Below are 21,581 nucleotides of genomic sequence, written 5' to 3' on the forward strand. Positions count from 1 at the left end.
GGGAGTTGTCCCTGGATCCCGGGACCCTGGCAGTGGCGGGCTGCACAGGCTCCCCGGAAGTGGGTGTGGATAGTGACCTGTGCACGCACACAGGCTTCTTGGTGGCAGCAGCAGCAGCCTTAGCATCTCATGCCCGTCTCTGGGGTCCATGCTTTTAGCCGCTGCTCGTGCTGTCTCTGGAGCTCCTTTAAGCAGCGCTCTTAATCCCCTCTCCTCGCGCACCAGGAAACAAAGAGGTAAGGAAAAGTCTCTTGCCTCTTCGGCAGGTACGGACTTTTCCCCGGACTCCCTCCCGACTAGCCGTGGCGCACTAACCCCCTGCATGCTGTGTTCAAGCCGCCAACCCCAGTCCTCTCCCTGCGCTCTGACCGAAGCCCGAGTCTCAGCTCCCAGCCCCGCCCGCCCCGGCGGGGGAGCAGACAAGCCTCTCGGGCTGGTGAGCGCTGGTCGGCACCGATCCTCTGTGTGGGAATCTTGCCGGTTTGCCCCCCACACCCCTGTTGCTGTGATCTCCTCTGCGGCTGCGAAGCTTTCCCCCTCCGCCACCCGCAGTCTCCACCCGCGAAGGGACTTCCTAGTGTGTGGAAAGCTTTCCTCCTTCACAGCTCCCTCCCACTGGTGCCGGTCCCGTCCCTATCCTTTTGTCTCTGTTTATTCTTTTTTCTTTTGCCCTACCCAGGTACGTGGGGGGGTTTCTTGCCTTTTGGGAGGTCTGAGGTCTTCTGCCAGCGTTCAGTAGGTGTTCTGTAGGGGTTGTTCCATGTGTAGATGTATTTCTGGTGTATCTGTGGGGAGGAAGGTGATCTCCGCGACTTACTCTTCCGCCATCTTCGCTCATTTTACCATTATTTTTGCTTCTCTAATTGGATTTACTAAAGATGAATAAGTTCTGTCCTCAGTGAACTTTCAGTCGCCAAGTGTGTGTGTTGCAGTCTGACTGTCTTGCTCGTAAGTTTTTGCAGAGCCTGGCACAGTTTCTAATGATGGTACCTCCAAAATACTTGAATAAATCAATGAGATGGCACTGCCTGTAGGTTAATCCACCTGGGACTCCCATAAAAGTCTGAAAGTTAACAGCGTAACTTCCTCCTCTCCCACCTTAAACCTTTTTTATTCTTATTTTGTTGTGTTATATTACCATCCACCAAATGTCCGAGTTGGAAAGCTTGATGTCACCCTTTCCTCTTTACCTTAGTTCCCTGATGAGTATTTCTCAAATTAGTCTCTCTCAGGCCTCTTTTTAATCCAGTCTTTTGGTAATTTTTCCATTAGAATTTTCTTTCTAAATATCACAGCTGATTGTTGCCTTCTGCACTAATTCCCATAGACTACGAGATAAACTCTAAACTTAGAGGTTGCCCTCCTAGGCTTATTGAAATTACTCTCCCTCAAATCCCTCACAATCTCCAGGTAACTAATTTAGTGGGTGTTTTCTTTGCTCTTTTATTTGATATGTAATGTAAGCACTGTTTACCACTTTTTTTCTTCTTGATATTCTCTTATATGTCTAGATGTCCCTCACAGGTTTGGTTTGTTACCATGTAGTGAGGGAGAACACATACTATGGGATATCTCAGTAAGAGGGTGTTAGGACCTATTTGGGTAATTTTGGGAAGGAAGCAGAGGTTTGCTTTAGATTGGATGTTGTCAGAAAGGGGTAATTTTTATTTTTTATTTTATTATTACTTTTTATACAGCAGATTCTTTTTAGTCATCAGTTTTATACACATCAGTGTATACATGTCAATCCCAATCGCCCAATTCAGTACACCACCATCCCCACCCGCCGGGGTTTTCCCGCCTTGGTGTCCATATGTTTGTGCTCTACATCTGTGTCTCAACTTCTGCCCTGCAAACTGGTTCATCTGTACCATTTTTCTAGGTTCCAGATACATGCGTTAATATATGATATTTTTTATTCTCTTTCTGACTTACTTCACTCTGTATGACAGTCTCTAGGTCCATCCACTTCACAAAAAATGACTCAATTTCGTTCCTTTTTATGGCTGAGTAATATTCCATTGTATATATGTACCACATCTTTTTTATCCATTCATTTGTTGATGGGCATTTAGGTTGCTTCCATGACCTGGCTATTGTAAATAGCGCTGCAGTGAACATTGGGGTGCATGTGTCTTTTTGAATTATGGTTTTCTCTGGGTATATGCCCAGTAGTGGGATTGCTGGATCATATGGTAATTCTATTTTTAGTTTTTTAAGGAACCTCCATACTGTTCTCCATAGTGGCTGTATCAATTTACATTCCCACCAACAGTGCAAGAGGGTTCCCTTTCCTCCACACCCTCTCCAGCATTTGTTGTTTGTAGGTTTTCTGATGATGCCCATTCTAACTGGTGTGAGGTGATACCTCATTGTAGTTTTGATTTGCATTTCTCTAATAATTAGTGATGTTGAGCAGCTAGCTTTTCATGTGCTTCTTGGCCATCTGTATGTCTTCTTTGGAGAAATGTCTATTTAGGTCATCTGCCCATTTTTGGATTGGGTTGTTTGTTTCTTTAATATTGAGCTGCATGAGCTGTTTATATATTTTGGAGATTAATCCTTTCTCCCTTGATTGGTTTGCAAATATTTTCTCCCATTCTGAGGGTTGTCTTTTCGTCTTGTTTATGGTTTCCTTTGCTGTGCAAAAGCTTTGAAGTTTCATTAGGTCCCATTTGTTTATTTTTGTTTTCATTTCCATTACTCTAGGAGGTGGATCAAAAAAGATCTTGCTGTGATTTATGTCAGAGTGTTCTTCCTATGTTTTCCTCTAAGGATTTTTTAGTGTTCGGTCTTACATTGAGGTCTGGAATCCATTTTGAGTTTATTTTTGTGTATGGTGTTAGGGAGTGTTCTAATTTCATTCTTTTATACGTAGCTGTCCAGTTTTCCCAGCACCACTTATTGAAGAGACTGTCTTTTCTCCATTGTATATCCTTGCCTCCTTTGTCATACATTAGTTGACCATAGGTGTGTGGGTTTATCTCTGGGCTTTCTATCTTGTTCCACTGATCTATGTTTCTCTTTTTGTGCCAGTATCATATTGTCTTGATTACTGTAGCTTTGTAATATAGTCTGAAGTCAGGGAGTCTGATTCCTCCAGGTCCGTTTTATTCCCTCAAGACTGCTTTGGCTATTTGGGGTCTTTTGTGTTTCCATACAAATTGTGAAATTTTTTGTTCTAGTTCTGTGAAAAATGCCAGTGGTAGTTTGATAGGGATTGCATTGAATCTGTAGATTGCTTTGGGTAGTTGAGTCATTTTCACAATGTTGATTCTTCCAATCCAAGAACATGGTATATCTCTCCATCTATTTGTACCATCTTTAATTTCTTTCATCACTGTCTTATAGTTTTCTGCATACAGGTCTTTTGTCTCCTAGGTACGTTTATTCCTAGGTATTTTATTCTTTTTGTTGCAATGGTAAATGGGAGTGTTTGCTTAATTTTCTCTTTCAGATTTTTCATCATTAGTGTATAGGAATGCAAGAGATTTCTGTGCATTAATTTTGTATCCTGCAACTTTACCAAATTCATTGATTAGCTCTAGTAGTTTTCTGGTGGCATTTTTAGGATTTCTATTTATAGTATCATGTCATCTGCAAACAGTGACAGTTTTACTTCTTCTTTTCCAATTTGTATTCCTTTTATTTCTTTTTCTTCTTTGATTGCCGTGGCTAGGATTTCCAAGACTATGTTGAATAATAGTGGTGAGAGTGGACATCCTTGTCTTGTTCCTGATCTTAGAGGAAATGCTTTCAGTTTTTCTCCATTGAGAATGTTTGCTGTGGGTTTGTCGTATATGGCTTTTGCTATGTTGAGGTAGGTTCCCTCTATGCCCACTTTCTGGAGAGTTTTTATCATAAATGGGTGTTGAATTTTGTTAAAAGCTTTTTCTGCATCTTTTGAGATGATCATATGGTTTTTATTCTTCAAAATGTTAATATGGTGTATCACATTGATTGATTTGTGTATTGAAGAATCCTTGCATCCCTGGTATAAATCCCACTTGATCATGGTGTATGATGCTTCTAATGTGTTGTTGGATTCTGTTTGCTAGTATTTTGTTGAGGATTTTTGTTTTTTTGTTTTTTTGTTTTTTTTGTGATGCGTGGGCCTCTCACTGTTGTGGCCTCTCCCGTTGCGGAGCACAGGCTCTGGATGCGCAGGCTTAGCGGCCATGGCTCACGGGCTCAGCCACTCTGTGGCATGTGGGATCTTGCCAGACCGGGGCATGAACCCGTGTCCCTTGTATCGGCAAGCGGACTCTCAACCACTGCACCACCAGAGAAGCCCTAGTTGAGGATTTTTTCATCTATATTCATCAGTGATATTGGTCTGTAATTTTCTTTTTTTGTAGTATCTTTGTCTGGTTTTGGTGTTAGGGTGATGGTGGCCTCATAGAATGAGTTTGGGAGTATTCCTTCCTCTGCAATTTTTTGGAAGAGTTTGAGAAGGATAGGTGTTAGCTCTTCTCTAAATGTTTGATAGAATTCACCTGTGAAGCCATGTGGTCCTGGACTTTTCTTTGTTGGAAGACTTTTAATCACAGTTTCAATTTCATTACCTGTGATTGGTCTGTTCATATTCTCTGTTTCTTCCTGGTTCAGTCTTGGAATGTTATACCTTTCTAAGAATTTGTCCATTTCTTCCAGGTTGTCCATTTTATTGGCATAGAGTTGCTTGTAGTAATCTCTCATGATCTTTTGTATTTCTGCAGTGTCAGTTGTTACTTCTCCTTTTTCATTTCTAATTCTGTTGATTTGAGTCTTCTCCTTTATTTTCTTGATGAGTCTGGCTAATGGTTTATCAATTTTGTTTATCTTCTCAAAGAACCAGCCTTTAGTTTTTTTGATCTTTGCTATTGTTTTCTTTGTTTGTATTTCATTTATTTCTGCTCTGATCTTTATGATTTCTTTCCTTCTGCTAACTTTTGGTTTTGTTTGTTCTTCTTTCTCTAGTTCCTTTAGGTGTAAGGTTAGATTTTTTATTTGAGATATTTCTTGTTTCTTGAGGTAGGCTTGTATAGCTATAAACTTCCCTCTTAGAACTCCTTTTGCTGCATCCCAATTGGATCGTCGTGTTTTCATCGTCATTTGTCTCTAGGTATTTTTTGACTTCCTCTTTGATTTCTTCAGTGATCTCTTGGTTATTTAGTAATGTATTGTTTAGCCTCCATGTGTTCTTATTTTTAATGTTTTTTTCCCTGTAGTTCATTTCTAATCTCATAGTGTTGTGGTCAGAAAAGATGCTTGATATGATTTCAATATTCTTAAATTTACTGAGGCTTGTTTTGTGACCCAAGATGTGATGTATCCTGGAGAATGTTCCGTGTGCACTTGAGAAGAAAGTGTAATCTGCTGTTTTTGGATGGAATGTCCTATAAATATCAATTAAATCCATCTTGTTCAATGTGTCATTTAAAGCTTGTATTTCCTTATTTATTTTCATTTTGGATGATCTGTCCATTGGTGTAAGTGAGGTGTTAAAGTCCCCTACTATTACTGTGTTACTGTCAATTTCCTCTTTTATAGCTGTTAGCAGTTGCCTTATGTATTGAGGTGCTCCTATGTTGGCTGCATATATATTTATAATTGTTATGTCTTCTTCTTGGATTGATCCCTTGATCATTATGTAGTGTCCTTCTTTGTCTCTTGTAACATTCTTTATTTTAAAGTCTGTTTTATCTGATATGAGTATAGCTACTCCAGCTTTCTTTTGATTTCCATTTGCATGGAATATCTTTTTCCATCCCCTCACTTTCAGTCTGTGTGTATCCCTAGGTCTGAAGTGGGTCTCCTTTAGACAGCATATATATGGGTTTTGTTTTTGTATCCATTCAGCAAGCCTGTGTATTTTGGTTGGAGCATTTAATCCATTCACGTTTAAGGTAATTATCAATATGTATGTTCCTATGACCATTTTCCTAATTGTTTTGGGTTTGTTTTTGTAGGTCCTTTTCTTCTCCTGTGTTTCCCACTTAGAGAAGTTCCTTTAGCATTTGCTGTAGAGCTGGTTTGGTGGTACTGAATTCTCTTAGCTTTTGCTTGTCTGTAAAGCTTTTGATTTCTCCATCAAATCTGAATGAAATCCTTGCTGGGTAGAGTAATCTTGGTTGTAGGTTCTTCCCTTTCATCACTTTATCATGCCACTCCCTCTGGCTTGTAGAGTTTCTGCTGAGAAATCAGCTGTTAACCTCATGGGCGTTCCCTTGTATGTTGTCTGTCATTTTCCCCTTGCTGCTTTAAGTAATTTGTCTTTAATTTTTGCCAGTTTGATTACTATGTGTCTCTGCGTGTTTCTCCTTGGGTTTATCCTGTATGGGACTCACTGTGCTTCCTGGAGTTGGGTGGCTATTTCCTTTCCCATGTTAGGGAAGTCTTCGACTGTAATCTCTTTAAATATTTTCTCAGGTCCTTTCTCTCTCTCTCATCCTTCTGGGACCCCTGTAACGCGAACGTTGTTGCATTTAATGTTGTCCCAGAGGCCTCTTAGGTTGTCTTCATTTCTTTTCATTCTTTTTTCTTTATTCTGTTATGCAGCAGTGAATTCCACCATTCTGTCTTCCAGGTCACTTATCCGTTCTTCTGCCTCAGTTATTCTGCTATTGATTCCTTCTAGTGTAGTTTTCACTTCAGTTATTGTGTTGTTCATCTCTGTTTGTTCGTTCTTTAATTCTTCTAGGTCTTTGTTAAATATTTCTTGCATCTTCTCGATCTTTGCCTCCATTGTTTTTCTGAGGTCCTGGATCATCTTCACTATCATTCTGAATTCTTTTTCTGGAAGGTTGCCTATCTCCACTTCATTTAGTTGTTTTTCTGGGGTTTTTATCTTGTTCCTTCATCTGGTGCATAGCCCTCTGCCTTTTCATCTTGTCTATCTTTCTGTGAATGTCAGAAAGGGGTAATTCTGTCATTTGACGTCTTAATAAATGTTATAAGGAGGGCATAGTAAAGCAGAGGGAAAGCTATAATTGGTAAAGAAGTAGCAGTCACTCATTTAGTTAGGAGGATGTTTGGTATTTTATGTTGCTAAGTGAACTTACCTGAAATGGATGTTCTGTGTGTTTATGCCCAGGAAAAAAATATGCTTTCCCTGAAAGCATCAGATCTGTTTGGGTTATTCATTTGGATGTTATCATTGAAGTTTAGGTATGAGCCTTAGAACAGTTCCTGGACTGTAGGGGCTGCTGTGTCACCCCCCCCCCCCCACAGTCCTTACTTTTGGCCAAGGGCAGACAAAGTTGGTCTGCAGGGCAGCAAGTCACGTTGTTGATGTCTTCAATTTGGTTGGGATTTTGCTGATTAGGATCAGAGGAGTGGCCATTCAGCATAGTCTGTAGTTGAACCAGACTTGTTAAATCTCTCTTCCTGTGTTGTAAGATGAGTGGTTGAACCGTCTAATGTGTGACAGTGGTTATTCAATAACACTAAGACTGGACAGAACGTATACTGACTATAACACCCAAGTCCTGTGGTTTCCCTTCTACTTCTTTGTCCTTTTCCTAACTCATCCTTTACCATCCCCATATCTAATCCATTTCAAAGACCTATAAACTTTAACCTTGTAAATCTCAAATAGGGTTTGTTCTCATTATATTATTCGCAGTAGTTACTTATCTAACATGTACTTTTTCTGGAAGACACATCATGGCCTTCTTGTATTTAGGAACACTAGATAGCACTTCAACACCATGCTTGTGGGTCATTTTAAACAGCAAAATTACCAACAGAAAGCACAAACATGCAAAAAAAACGAAAAAAAACCACGTGGCTCCAGATAGACTGAGAAGAGGATGCTTGTTTACAGTATGAGAGCTGAAATAGGCAGAGTGTCACCTGGTGCAGTGTCAGCTGGGAGTGTGTACAGAATGTGTGCTTTGGGTGATTCACATATTTCCTGGTTCTTCGCATGTCTGCACATGTCATGAAAGCGCTGGAGAATTGATTTGGGGGTTACAACAAATTTTACTCTGCTAATAATGAGAACTGACTGTGTGTACATTTTTTCCATCTCCATTTATTGTCATAACCCTAATTCTGGCTACCATCATTTCTCACTTAGACTGCTGCATAGCTCTCCTAACTGTTCTCTATCCAGTCTGCTAAATGAAGTTTGGTTCTCTCAAACTGTTTTCCACAGTGTAGATGGAGTAATACTTCTGAAATGTAAATCTGATCATTCCATTTACTCTCCATCTCTACCTCAGATGAGTAGCTTTCCATCACTTTTATTTTATCATTATTATTATTTTTTAATTTTAAAAAATTGTCTGGCCACGCTGTGCAGCGTGTGGGATCTTAGATCCCAGACCAGGGATCGAACCTGCTCCGTCTGCATTGGAAGCGTGGAGTGTTAACCACTGGACTGCCAGGGAAGTTCCTCCCATCGCTTTTATTTATTTATTTATTTTAAAACATCTTTATTGGAGTATAATTGCTTTACAGTGATGTGTTAGTTTCTGCTGTATAACAGTGAATCAGCTATACATATACATATATCCCCATATCCCCTCCCTCTTGCGTCTCCCTCCCGCCCTTCCTATCCCACCCCTCTAGGTGGTCACAAAGCACCAAGCTGATCTCCCTGTGCTATGTGGCTGCTTCCCACTAGCTATCTATTTTACATTTGGTAGTGTATATATGTCAATGCTACTCTCTCACTTCGTCCCAGCTTACCCTTCCCCCTCCCTGTGTCCTCAAGTCCATTCTCTGCGGCTGCGTCTTTATTCTTGTCCTGCCCCTAGGTTCTTCAGAAACATCCTCCCATCACTTTTAGAATAAAGACTAGAATCCTAGTAAGATCTTCAAATCTCTTTAATCTTTTGGCCCCTGCCTACTTGGCCATAACCTCCCCACCCCCCACATACAGTTTCCTTTTCATGCTTAGGATCTCAGTCTTCCCTGATACACAACTTTCACTCCAGTCTAGGTCATGTTACTTTGTTATCCCATTATCTTTTCTTTATGCCATATTCCTTTCCTTCATAGCATTTATCTCAGGTCATAACTACATATGTAAGTACTCATGTATGTAGTTTAAAAAAATCAGTATGCCTCTATTCAGCTGTTATGTAAGTTCCAAGATAGCAGGAAACAACTGTGTTTGCTTTTGCCAGCCCTTGTATCCATAGTACCTAGCACAGTAACTGACAAATAAAAGGTTCTCAGTACATAGTGAATGAGTATATACAACCTTTCCCATCTTGACCTCAGCCTACATTTCCATCTTCCTGTTAAGTTTCTATTTCCCTGTGCCTCAGACACACTGAATTGCTTCACTCTGAGGTATTATGCCCCTTACCACCACCATGCACACAAATACATTTAAGATCCCGAACCAGCTTTCCCCATGCAAGCCCTGGTAATCCTTTGAGATCCAAACTAACTGTTGGTTCTTTGGTGTGATCCTTGCGAAACACCCTTGAGTGTTTTAGAAAATTTGTGTGAGATTCTTCCATTTACCTGTCTGCTGTGTTAGATGAATAAGTTAAGAGGGGACTGAGTATAAATTTATCATCTCAGCCCTTAGCCCCATACCTAAAGCAGTAAATGCCTAAGAGACGTTTTACAAATTGACTTTTGAATCTTCCATAGACAGCTTTCAAACTGGTCAAACAATTTCCTTATAAAATTTATAGTGCAAACCTTTTAACACATGAACAGAAGGAACTTTCTGGTTTCAGGGTCACAATTAAAAAGTAGTTCTTCTTATAACCTCATACTATCTCAATCCAGGTTTTCTGAGTTTAAAAAATATTATCTGTTGCTAATTTTGCCGGTGCTCGTTTCAACTTTTAAAAAATGTTTAACCATTAATTATTGATTTTTGAAAATCAGTAGACTTGTTTATTAGAGTATAAGCTCTCTGAGGCTAGGAGTCAAGACTTATGTCTTACCTGTTCTTTGCTCATAGTGCAGCCTTTGTAGCATCATAACAGGCAGTGAATAAATAATGGTAAATAAAGGAAGGAATCTGTGTACCAGTATAGTTTCTTCAGAACTATAAAGTAACTTTTTTTTTTAATTGGGATTACATGCTTTTTTACTTAAATTGATGATCACTATGTTTTTTCTTCAACCAGATGATTAACATTTCAGGGGTTCTTAGAGGTCCTAACTGGTATGGTTGTTTAATGGATTTTATCTAAGTAAAATAGTTAAGGTGCTTTTCATGCTTTGTGTGTAGAAGTGCCTGCATTAGTGTTCTATTCAGTTGTTCTTTTAACTTTCTGGAATATTGTGTGGTTTTAATTTCATTTTGTCATCGTATAAAATGGGGAGGGGCTTCCAATTAGGAGAACGATGTTAATTTTTAAAAGGCCCATGCTTAATTTACCTTGTATTATCCCAATTTGAACATATGCTTTTCTTTATAAGCAGTTTAATAAGACTTGATAAGAATTGTGCTTGCGCATAGTTTAAAACTTTGTCCTTTGGTAGTGGTTCTTAAGGAAAGGGGGCTGGATGTCAGTTGGAATAACTTTTGGAATCACCTCTTCATCGTTTTGAAAATACATTTAATCCTGGTTGTGGGAGTTGGGGTGGAGGTGAGAATTTGCATTTTGGAATTTTCCCAGTGATTTGTAATATGTAACTCCCAATCCAACACAACAGTATTACACAGGAAGGTATTCTTAATGTTAGTTAAAGACTTCCTAGATAAAATTCAAATCACATGCAACGAAAAAGTAAAGAGGAGCTTTTCTTCCCCTAAAAGCAGTGATGCAATTACAGCTGACCCCTGAACAATGGGTTTGATCTGCACGGGGGTTCACTTATATGGGAAATTTTTTCAATAATTATGTACTACATGTACTACACGATCTGTGGTCAGTTGAATCTGCAGATGCGGAAGTGCAGATGTGGACGGTGACTGTAAAGTTATACATGGATTTTTAGCGAGGTGGGGGGAGGGTGATCCCCTTGACCGCCACGTTGTTCCGTGGTCAACTTTATTAGAATGAAAGAGCATTCATTGAAGGTCCGGTCAGTAAATTTGAAATCAACACTAACCCGGGGAAAATAATTTTAGCCAATGATACCTTGTTTAGAAGACTAGATCAGGACTTAGATATGAATGATAGCATTGGATTTGAAAACTGTGATTTTTTTTTTATTAGTGCTTAAAAAATTTTAATTACCAACAAATTTTAATTTTTTGACAGGTTTATGGCTACAAATGATTTGATGACAGAACTGCAGAAAGATTCCATCAAGTTGGATGATGATAGTGAAAGGAAGGTAGTGAAAATGATTTTGAAGTTACTGGAAGATAAAAATGGAGAGGTACAGAATTTAGCTGTCAAATGGTAAGTTGTTTTTTACTTGCTTCCTACCGCCTTCACTTTCCTTTAAAAAATTCAGTGTAATAACTGGTAAATTATCTTAGTCTTGTACTATGTCTTTCTGGAGTTTTTCTTTAGAATTTGTAGGTGATTTGGTTTAGTATTTGTACTTGGTACATGAGACATATTTCCTTATATGTAGTTTCTGTATTGGCTGGACATGTTATTTTGATTTTTATGAAATACATGTAGGAAACTCCAGAAAGAGTAATTCTCTTACTTGTTTGGCCAGGTTTTTTAGCTAGGTTAAAAGGCCTATCCATCTCTGTATTCCGGGGAGGAGGGGTGGTTTTAAGAACCAATGACAAGGAAGTAAAAAATAAGACTTGATAAAGGATAGCAACAGTTAAAACCATAGTTTAATTGACACTGATGATACAGTAGTTACAAAGAATCTCCTAAAAATTGAGAATTCCAGTTACCTTTGTGTGTATGGTGCATTGACAGCATCTTGTTAGGTGTGATATTGACCACTGGACTCTTATTCTTAGTTAAAGGTACAGAATTTGAGTTCTTGGTAAATTGTATTAGTGCATCTATTTAATTTATGCATACCAAATATTAGAAACCCTTAAAAATTTACAAGTAAGTTATTAGTAAGTATAACTTCTGGTTTCATATAAAAATTAAATTATAGAATTTTATGTCATTTTGTATGGCATATAATATCTGGTATCAGTTTAAATAAAGTACTGTCTCATTTGTTGGATTTTCTTATAAAGGTTTTACATTTATTTTAGGCTAAGGTTTTACATATCCTCTGTAAAAAGAGGCAAAAGTATGAGAAATCATTGGTCAGCATAGAATTTCTAGACATGTAGTACAACTTTCTTTAACTTGGGACATTAGCAAGTTTAAAATCAAATGGGTCTTCAAAAAATGGTAAGTTGCAGAATAATGCGAACGAGTCTAGTTTTACTTAAATAATTATTTTTCATCTTTTGTTTCTTTTGCCATGTGCTTATTAATAAACAAAATTGTTTGGTTCAAATTATGTGCTGAGCAATAAGCAGCCTTTAAAAATGATAATAAAATGTAGGCTTTGTCCCAGATTGAGAGGTGAGAGGTACACAGGTCTTTATTCACTTGAGTATGAATCTTGTTAGAAACCTGATTGTTTGAGCTTTTGATGATCTTTTATACTTAAAATTTAACAGGTTGGGGGGGAAAATGACGTATATTCAGGAAAATAAGAAAGGAATTAAGATATTAACAAAAGTAATATATTAGGTGATAAAACCCAGGAACTGATTCTTGGAGGAGGGAAAATCCTAATAGATAGAAATTGGAAAATTTATCAAAGAACTCATCACCCAAAAGAAACTCATGCCCAGAAATCTTTCACACAACTCTGAAACCTCGAAGAGCAGGTAATTCCAGTATAGATAGTTTTTGAACTATTTCAGAACATAAAGTATGAAAACCTTCCAGTCTTATTTTTAAACCAAATACTGATGATAAATTCTGACTAAATACAACACTAAAAAAGAAAACTACACACCAGTTTCATTTAAATGTTCAAAATAAAATCCAACAATACATTAAGTATAATATACTTTGACCAAGTGAGGTTCATTCATCCCAAGAGTATAAGGACCGTTTAATATTATGTGCTTTATTAATATTTTTATTCCATCATGTTAAAGATCAGAGGAAGAAAAGAATAATGTAAACAGTAAGAATTCAGTGAAGGAACTGGATGTAAAATTAATGAACAAAAATAAGTAGCCTTCACATAAGCAAATAAGCAGTTAGAAGATATGGAAGCAAATGTCCATTTATTATAGTAACAGAAAGACAAAATGCCTAGCAATAAATGTGACAAGAAATGTTACAGTGGTGACTTTGGGTGAGGGTGTTGCATGGTTTAAGGTAAGTTTACAATTTTCTTTTTAAAAACTTTCTTTTATAGAAGAAAAACTTTACTCTTGACCAATAACAAAAACATACTCGCAGAAAAGTGTACTTGGAACCAATGGAAAGACATCTCAGGTCCTTGGATAGGATAACTCAACAGGGTTGTCAGTTCTCTCTGGGTTATTTTAATGCTAACTTAATTCTAAAAATCAGTAAGTTTTTTCCACAAGCTAGACAAGTTGATTCTAAAGTATATTTTCATGGAAGGGAGAGAAGAGGGACAGGGTATTTGCTCAAGATAGACAAAAAATTCCCTGAAAATTTCTGGAGTTGGAGGTGTGTTGGCTAGCCCTACTAGATACGAAAACATACTATTACGTTTATCTAATGAAAGCAGTGAGGTAGTGAGGCATTAATAGACCAGTAGTGTAAAATAGAATGGAAAATATTCGATACATGATACAGTTGGTGGCATCATGAGAAAAGCTGGACCTTTTTTCAAAACACTGGATAACCATTTGAAAAAGATAAAATTGTGTCCTTACCTCACAACTTCCCTACTTAAGGTCAATATTGTTCACCTTAAATTGGTTTTATGTTGGATGTATTAGTGTTTTGTGACTTTTTATTACTGATTAGTAGTTCACTGATCGCACAATGATATCTTCTTAGGTTTGGCTATTGTGAATAAAGAGACAGTGAACATTCTTGTGTGAGTCCTTTTCAGGACATGTGTCTTTATTCCTTAGGAAGAGTGAAATTGCTTTTGTCCATTTAGATTTTTAAGAAACTGTGGAATTGTTTGCCAAAGTATTTTTACATTTTACGTGAAAGTACCAGTTGTTCCACATTATCATCAGCAGTTGGTTGTGTCACTCTTCTTTTTTTTTTTGGGCCGCGGCATGCGGGATCTTAGTTCCCCTACCAGGCGTGGAAGCCTGTAGTCTTAACCACTGGACCACCAAGGAAGTCCCGGTTGTGTCACTCCTTAATTTTAGCTATTCCAGTTGGTGTATAGGTGTAGTTTTAATTTACATTACCCTGATGACTAATGATGTCTAATGTCATTTTGTCTATTGGCCATTTATTTATTTTTTTGTGGACTTTTCCCTGTTTTTAAAATTGAGGCTGTCTTTTTACTATTGAACTATAGGAGTTCATATATTCTGGATATAGGTCCTTTGGCACATATATGTCTTATAGTATTTTCTCCCAATTTGATGATCTTAAGTTTTTAATTTATTTTAAAATTTAGTTTAGTTTGATTTAATTTATAAATTAATTTCAACTTTTATGGTTATTGCTTTCTGTGCTGAAGAAATCTTTATGTTGCAAAGATTTTTCTCTTGTGTTTTCATCTAAAAGCTTTGTAGTTTCAGCTTTTATTTTTAGTCCTGTGATCTAGAATTAATTTTTGTGAAGTAGGAATTGAGCTATTTTTTTTTCTATATGGAAATACAGTTGTTGAAGTACCAATTTATTGAAAACATTTTCGTTTCGGTACTGAATTGCTTTGACATCTCTGTCAAAGTCAGTTGACTATAAAAGTGTAAGTCTATTTCTAGACTATTCTGTTCCGCTGATCTATTTGTCTGTTCTAATGCCAGTACCATACAGTTTTATTAGCATAGCTCAGGCTTTTTCAGGCTTGGCGCTGTTGAGTTTTGGGGCCAGATAATTCTTTGTTATGGCAAGGTATCTTGTGTATTGCGTGTGTTGTTGGATGTATAGCAGTATCTGAGCCTTTACCCACTATTTTTGCCAGTAGCATTCCTTCATCCTCCAGTAGGAACAACCAAAAATGTCTCCAGACTTTGCCAAATGTCTGTGGAAGGGCAACAGTCACCCCTGGTTGAGAAACGCTGGTGTAGATCTGTAGAAGTCTGAAGTAAGGTAGTGTAAGTTCTCTAGCTTCATTCTTTTCTCAAGAGTATTTTGATTTTTTAAGTTCTCTGTATTTCCATGTAAATTTTAGAATGTTAATTTCTGTTTTAAAAGTAAGCTTGCTCAAATTTTGATTGAGATTGTGTTGAAGCTATAGAAATATTAGGAGAGAATCAACAATTAACAATACTGAATCTCGTAACTGCAAACCGTACTATCTCTTAATTATTACGGTAATTTTTGTTGATTCCTGGGGATAGTCTATCTAAACAATCGTCATCAGTGAATATCCCCCTCTTTTGATCCTGATTTTGGTAATTTGTGATTTCTCTTTTTTTCCCCCCTCAATTCATTTAATCAGGGATTTACCAACTTTACTAATCTTATCAAAGAACTGACTTTAGGGTTTGTTATTTTCCCTATTGTCTGTTGCCTTATTTAACTGATTGCTTCTCTTTTATTATTCCTTTCTTTCCACTCATTTTTTTCCTTTCTAATTCTTAAACATTTAAAGGTATATATTCTCCTCTAAGTAAATTGTGGTATTTTTATTATTCAGTTTGAAATATTTTTAATCTCCATTGTGATTATTTAGAAGCAATTTTCAAATATTTGGAGACTATCTAGATCTTTATTTTTATTTTTAATAGTTTCTAATTTAATTGCATATGGTCAGAGAACCATACTCTTTAAGGTTTCAGGGAGGTTTATTTGTTTTGGTTTCTTTTGTCTACTCATTGAGATTGGTTTTATGGTTCAGCATATGATAGGTCTTGGTGGATGAGGATGTTCCCTGTCCACTTGAAAGCGTATTCTACAGTAGTTGGGTATGGTATATTATAAATGTTAGGTCAGGGTAGCTGATAGTGTTGTTCAGATTTATACCCTTTGTGATTGTTTTTTCTTTTCTTAATATTAAATACTGAGAAAGGAGTGTTAAAATTTCCAACTATAATTGTCAATTTATCTGTTTTTCTCTTTAATGCCAATTTTTGCTTCATGTATTTTAAAGTATGATTAGGGGCATACGCATTTATAATTATGTCTTCCTAATGTTTGATGTTTTTATGAGTATAAAATGTTTCTTTGTAAATATATTTGGAATATATTTTTTCTTGGAATATATTTTTTCTTATGTTCATATAGCTGCTCCAGTTTTTTTTTTTTTTAAGATTAGTGTATCTTTCTCTATTTCAGTTTTTAATCTGTTTTTATTTGTATTTGTTTATTTTTTGGCTGCATTGGGTCTTTGTTGCTGCTCGCGCGGGCTTTCTCTAGTTGAGGCGAGTGGGGGCTACTCTTCGTTGCGGTGCACCGGCTTCTTTCTCATTGCGGTGGCTTCCCTTGTTGTGGAGCACCAGCTCTAGGTGTGCGGGCTTCAGCAGTTGTGGCACGCGGGCTCAGTAGCTGTGGCTCACGGGCTGTAGAGCGCAGGCTCAGTGGTTGTGGCGCACGGGTTTAGTTGCTCCGCGGCGTGTGGGATCTTCCTGGACCAGGGATCGAACCCATGTCCCCTGCATTGGCAGGCGGATTCTTAACCTTTGTGCCACCAGGGAAGTCCTGTGTTTTAAAATTATGCGTCTTGTAGACAGCAGATGGTTAGGTCTTGCTTTTTTTTCTTCTATTTAGTTTCATAATTTCTTTCCTTTGATATGAGTGTTTTAGTCCATTGTTGTTTATTTTAAGTATTGATGTAGTTAGATTTAGGTGTGCCATTTTACTTTTTTTTTTCCATTTGTTTCTTTTGTTGTGTGTTTTTTTGGGGGGAGTTTGTTTTTAATTGTTTTTTTTCATGCCTTCTTTTGGGTTAATCAAATATTTTATAGCAGCAGTTCTCCAAGTTTGATTTGGGGGTCCCTGGGACATCTGTGACCACGAAAGTTCAAAACTTAATATGAGTAATACTAAGGTGTTATTCACCCTTTGATGCTCATTTTCCCATAAGTATACGGTATAATTTGCTCATTTTCCCATAAGTATATGGTATAATTTCCACAGGCTACATGACACATTATATCACAAAAAATTGAATGCAAAAGCAGATGTGAGAATCCAGTTATTTTAAGCCCAAACATTAATTTGCAAAAATGTGAAACAGCTATTTTTCTCATTTTTTGTTTTTTGGAAAATATAGTTATTCCTTTAAAATGTTAAATTTATGTTAACATGTGCCTTTATTATTGTTACTTTTAATTTTTAATGTGGTAAGCATTGACAGATACAGCCCACATAAAGAAAAATTCTTTGGTGTCTTCATTGATTTTCAAACTGTTAAAAGGGTTCCTGAAACCAAAGTTGGGAAGTGTCTTGTTTTATAATATTTAATTTTGATTTCGTCTGTTGACTTTTCAGATACATCATCTTTGTGTTATTTTAAAAATTGTCACTCTAGGCTATGGATTATAAATTGCATCTTAAATTTACCACAGTCTTAAAAGTTAATATTGTACCACTTGATATAAATTATATAAACCTTGAAATAACATTTTTCCATTTACCTTCCTCCTGGCTATGTGCTACTATTGTTTTTAAAATTTGTGTGTGTGTGTCCATAATACAGTATTATTGATAGTTGTGAGAAAAAATATATAGTCTCTTAAATGTAGCCTTTTAGGTATACACACATTTACCATTTCTGGTGATCTTTATTCCTTTCTGTAAATCTGAGTTATCATTTGGTTTAATTTACCTTTAGCCTAAAGAACTTCCCTTGGCAATTTCTGTAGTATAGGTCTGGTTGCCACGTAGTCTCAGCTTTTATCTGAAGTTTTTAATATAAATTTTTATTATTCTACATTTTTAAAGGGTGATTTCACGGAATATGGAATTCTAGGTAGACACTTTTTTCCATCTGTTTTTAGTTCCATCATTATGCATTCAAATTGTTGTTTTCTAAAATAGAGTTTTAGAGATTTTGTAATTGTTATCTGCAGGAGGTTTAGTCCAACAAAGCTATTTTGCCATTTTAGAAGCTACAAGTCTTTAAATTCATTTTTGGAATTGCTTTTATTTTCAATCCCAATTTGTATTGTTTCACATTAGGTCTCTGCATATATGCCATGTTTCTTATTATCATTTCCATCCATTTGGATTGCGCTGTTTTTGGATTTCTCCAACATTTCTATTTATTTTTCTTCTTTCTTTTAAATTTATTTTTTATTTATTTACATCTTTATTAGAGTATAATTGCTTTACAATTGTGTGTTAGTTTCTGCTTTATAACAAAGTGAATCAGTTATACATATACATATGTTCCCATATCTCTTCCCTCTTGTGTCTCCCTCCCTCCCACCCTCCCTATCCCACCCCTGTAGGCGGTCACAAAGCACCGAGCTGATCTCCCTGTGCTATGCGGCTGCTTCCCACTAGCTATCTACCTTACATTTGGTAGTGTATATATGTCCATGCCTCTCTCTCACTTTGTCACAGCTTACCCTTCCCCCTCCCCATATCCTCAAGTCCATTCTCTAGTAGGTCTGTGTCTTTATTCCTGTCTTAACCCTAGGTTCTTCATGACATTTTTTTTCCCTTAAATTCCATATATATGTGTTAGCATGCGGTATTTGTCTTTCTCTTACGGACTTACTTCACTCTGTATGACAGACTCTAGGTCTATCCACCTCATTACAAATAGCTCAATTTCGTTTCTTTTTATGGCTGAGTAATATTCCACTGTATATATGTGCCACATCTTTATCCATTCATCCGATGATGGACACTTAGGTTGTTCCCATCTCCGGGCTATTGTAAATAGAGTTGCAATGACCATTTTGGTACATGACTCTTTTTGAATTATGGTTTTCTCAGGGTATATGCCCAGTAGTGGGATTGCTGGGTCATATGGGAGTTCTATTTGTAGTTTTTTAAGGAACCTCCATACTGTTCTCCATAGTAGCTGTACCAATTCACATTCCAGCAGTGCAAGAGTGTTCCCTTTTCTCCACACCCTCTCCAGCATTTATTGTTCGTAGATTTTTTGATGATGGCCATTCTGACTGGTGTGAGATGATACCTCATTGTAGTTTTGATTTGCATTTCTCTAACGATTAATGATGTTGAGCATTCTTTCATGTGTTTGTTGGAAATCTGTATGTCTTCTTTGGAGAAATGTCTATTTATGTCTTCTGCCCATTTTTGGATTGGGTTGTTTGTTTTTTCGTTACTGAGCTGCATGAGCTGCTTATAAATTTTGGAAATTAATCCTTCGTCAGTTGCTTCATTTGCAAATATTTTCCCCCATTCTGAGGGTTGTCTTTTGGTCTTGTTTATGGTTTCCTTTGCTGTGCAAAAGCTTTGAAGTTTCATTAGGTCCCATTTGTTTATTTTTGTTTTTATTTCCATTTCTCTAGGAGGTGGGTCCAAAAAGGTCTTGCTGTGATTTATGTCATAGAGTGTTCTGCCTATGTTTTCCTCTAAGAGTTTTATAGTGTCTGGCCTTACATTTAGGTCTTTAATCCATTTTGAGTTTATTTTTGTGTATGGTGTTAGGGACTGATCAAATCTCATACTTTTACGTGTACCTGTCCAGTTTTCCCAGCACCACTTATTGAAGAGGCTGTCCTTTCTCCACTGTACATTCCTGCCTCCTTTATCAAGGATAAGGTGACCATATGTGCATGGGTTTATCTCTGGGCTTTCCATCCTGTTCCATTGATCTGTCTTTCTGTTTCTGTGCTAGTAGCATACTGTCTTGATTACTGTAGCTTTGTAGTATAGTCTGAAGTCAGGGAGCCTGATTCCTCCAGCTCTGTTTTTCGTTCTCAAGATTGCTTTGGCTATTCGGGGTCTTTTGTGTTTCCATACAAATTGTGAAATTTTTTGTTCTAGTTCTGTGAAAAATGCCAGTGGTAGTTTGATAGGGATTGCATTGAATCTGTAGATTGCTTTGCGTAGTTGAGTCATTTTCACAATGTTGATTCTTCCAATCCAAGAACATGGTATATCTCTCCATCTATTTGTATCATCTTTAATTTCTTTCATCAGTGTCTTATAATTTTCTGCATACAGGTCTTTTGTCTCCTTAGGTAGGTTTATTCCTAGATATTTTATTCTTTTTGTTGCAGTGGTAAATGGGAGTGTTTGCTTAATTTCTCTTTCAGATTTTTCATCCTTAGTGTATAGGAATGCCAGAGATTTCTGTGCATTGATTTTGTATCCTGCTACTTTGCCAAATTCATTGATTAGCTCTAGTAGTTTTCTGGTAGCATCTTTAGGATTCTCTATGTATAGTATCATGTCATCTGCAAACAGTGACACCTTTACTTCTTCTTTTCCGATTTGGATTCCTTTTATTTCCTTTTTTTCTCTGATTGCTGTGGCTAAAACTTCCAAAACTTTGTTGAATAAGAGTGGTGAGAGTGGGCAACCTTGTCTTGTTCCTGATCTTAGTGGAAATGGTTTCAGTTTTTCACCATCGAGGACGACGTTGGCTGTGGGTTTGTCATATATGACCTTTATTATGTTGAGGAAAATTCCCTCTAATTCCCCAGATCATACTGCCTACTACTTTTCTAGTCAGGCAGTCAGCTGTTATTTATTGAGAATCTGTATGTGAAACAATGATCTGAGCATTTATCAAATTAAATTATTTTCATCACGTCACTAATGCTTGAGAAGATGCATTGGCTCCCAACTTTACCACATCACATTTAAATTCATTGGCCTAACTTTAAAGATTCTCCTTAATATCCCAGGTGTTTGCCTTTCCTATTTTGTGTTTCATCTGCCTTTTGCATCAAGCAATTCTTTGACTTCTCATTTCTTTCAGCATGTATTCTGTTCATTCTAGTCTCTCATTTGAAGTGCTCTTTTTTCTAACTATACCCCATAAATACAAGTACCTAAAAATCTGTCTCCAAGGTGCAGTCTCCTGTCTGTAAATAAATACTAACATTGAAATTAAAAGTTGTTTTCTTTTTTTTAATTGTGCAGAGTAGTGAATGCCTGCATCATTTCTAAAGTAGTTATGTGAGTTCCTTACCTCACCAACCAGATGGTAAAGTTTTGAAGATAGGGGCCATACTTTTGTTATTCAATACAGTCTTGAATACAATGGCTCCTCAATGAATAGTCATGCAATAAACATTATCTCCGATGTGCTAAATTCTGTGGCAAGGACACGGTGGAAGAGCTTTTCCCAGTTACTTGATACTTTCAAAATTTAAACAAGAAAATAAAAAGAATATAAATTTTTTGGTTCATGAGTTGGAGTTGGTGATGGTAGGAAGGAAGGGTCACAGTTGGGAAAATGTGATACACTGGATGGAATTTCTATTGCAGGTAAATCATAGGATCCATGTTAGGAGCAGACTCCTAATTAGCCTTCTTATTATTAAAAGATGTTGTGTGTATTTGAAGGGTTTGTCGGGAGAGGATGAAAGCATCTTCGAGTTTCATGATACTGTGATGAAAATAAGTGGGAAAAAATTGGAAACTGCAAAGAGCTTATTAAGAATTTTTTAACACTCTTATTCATATACTATCTATGTTACAGGC

At 36.9% G+C, this 21,581-nt stretch overlaps 1 protein-coding gene across 2 annotated transcripts in view; it reads left to right on the top strand.

Annotated features, from left to right (window-relative positions):
• CAND1 (cullin associated and neddylation dissociated 1) overlaps positions 1-21,581 on the top strand; it is a 52,378-nt gene that overhangs the window by 11,669 nt on the left and 19,128 nt on the right. For both annotated transcript variants that reach the window (XM_089920973.1, XM_022571598.3), the window contains one exon: positions 11,166-11,309. In XM_089920973.1, the coding sequence (XP_089777099.1) occupies positions 11,170-11,309 (140 nt within the window). In that variant the 5' untranslated portion in view covers positions 11,166-11,169. The remainder of the gene's footprint in view (positions 1-11,165; positions 11,310-21,581) is intronic.

The sequence above is a fragment of the Delphinapterus leucas genome, chromosome 11, assembly GCF_059928025.1.
Source record: "Delphinapterus leucas isolate spDelLeu-1000000601 "Yukka" chromosome 11, BTC_Dleu_Yukka2, whole genome shotgun sequence".
Taxonomy (NCBI): domain Eukaryota; kingdom Metazoa; phylum Chordata; class Mammalia; order Artiodactyla; family Monodontidae; genus Delphinapterus; species Delphinapterus leucas.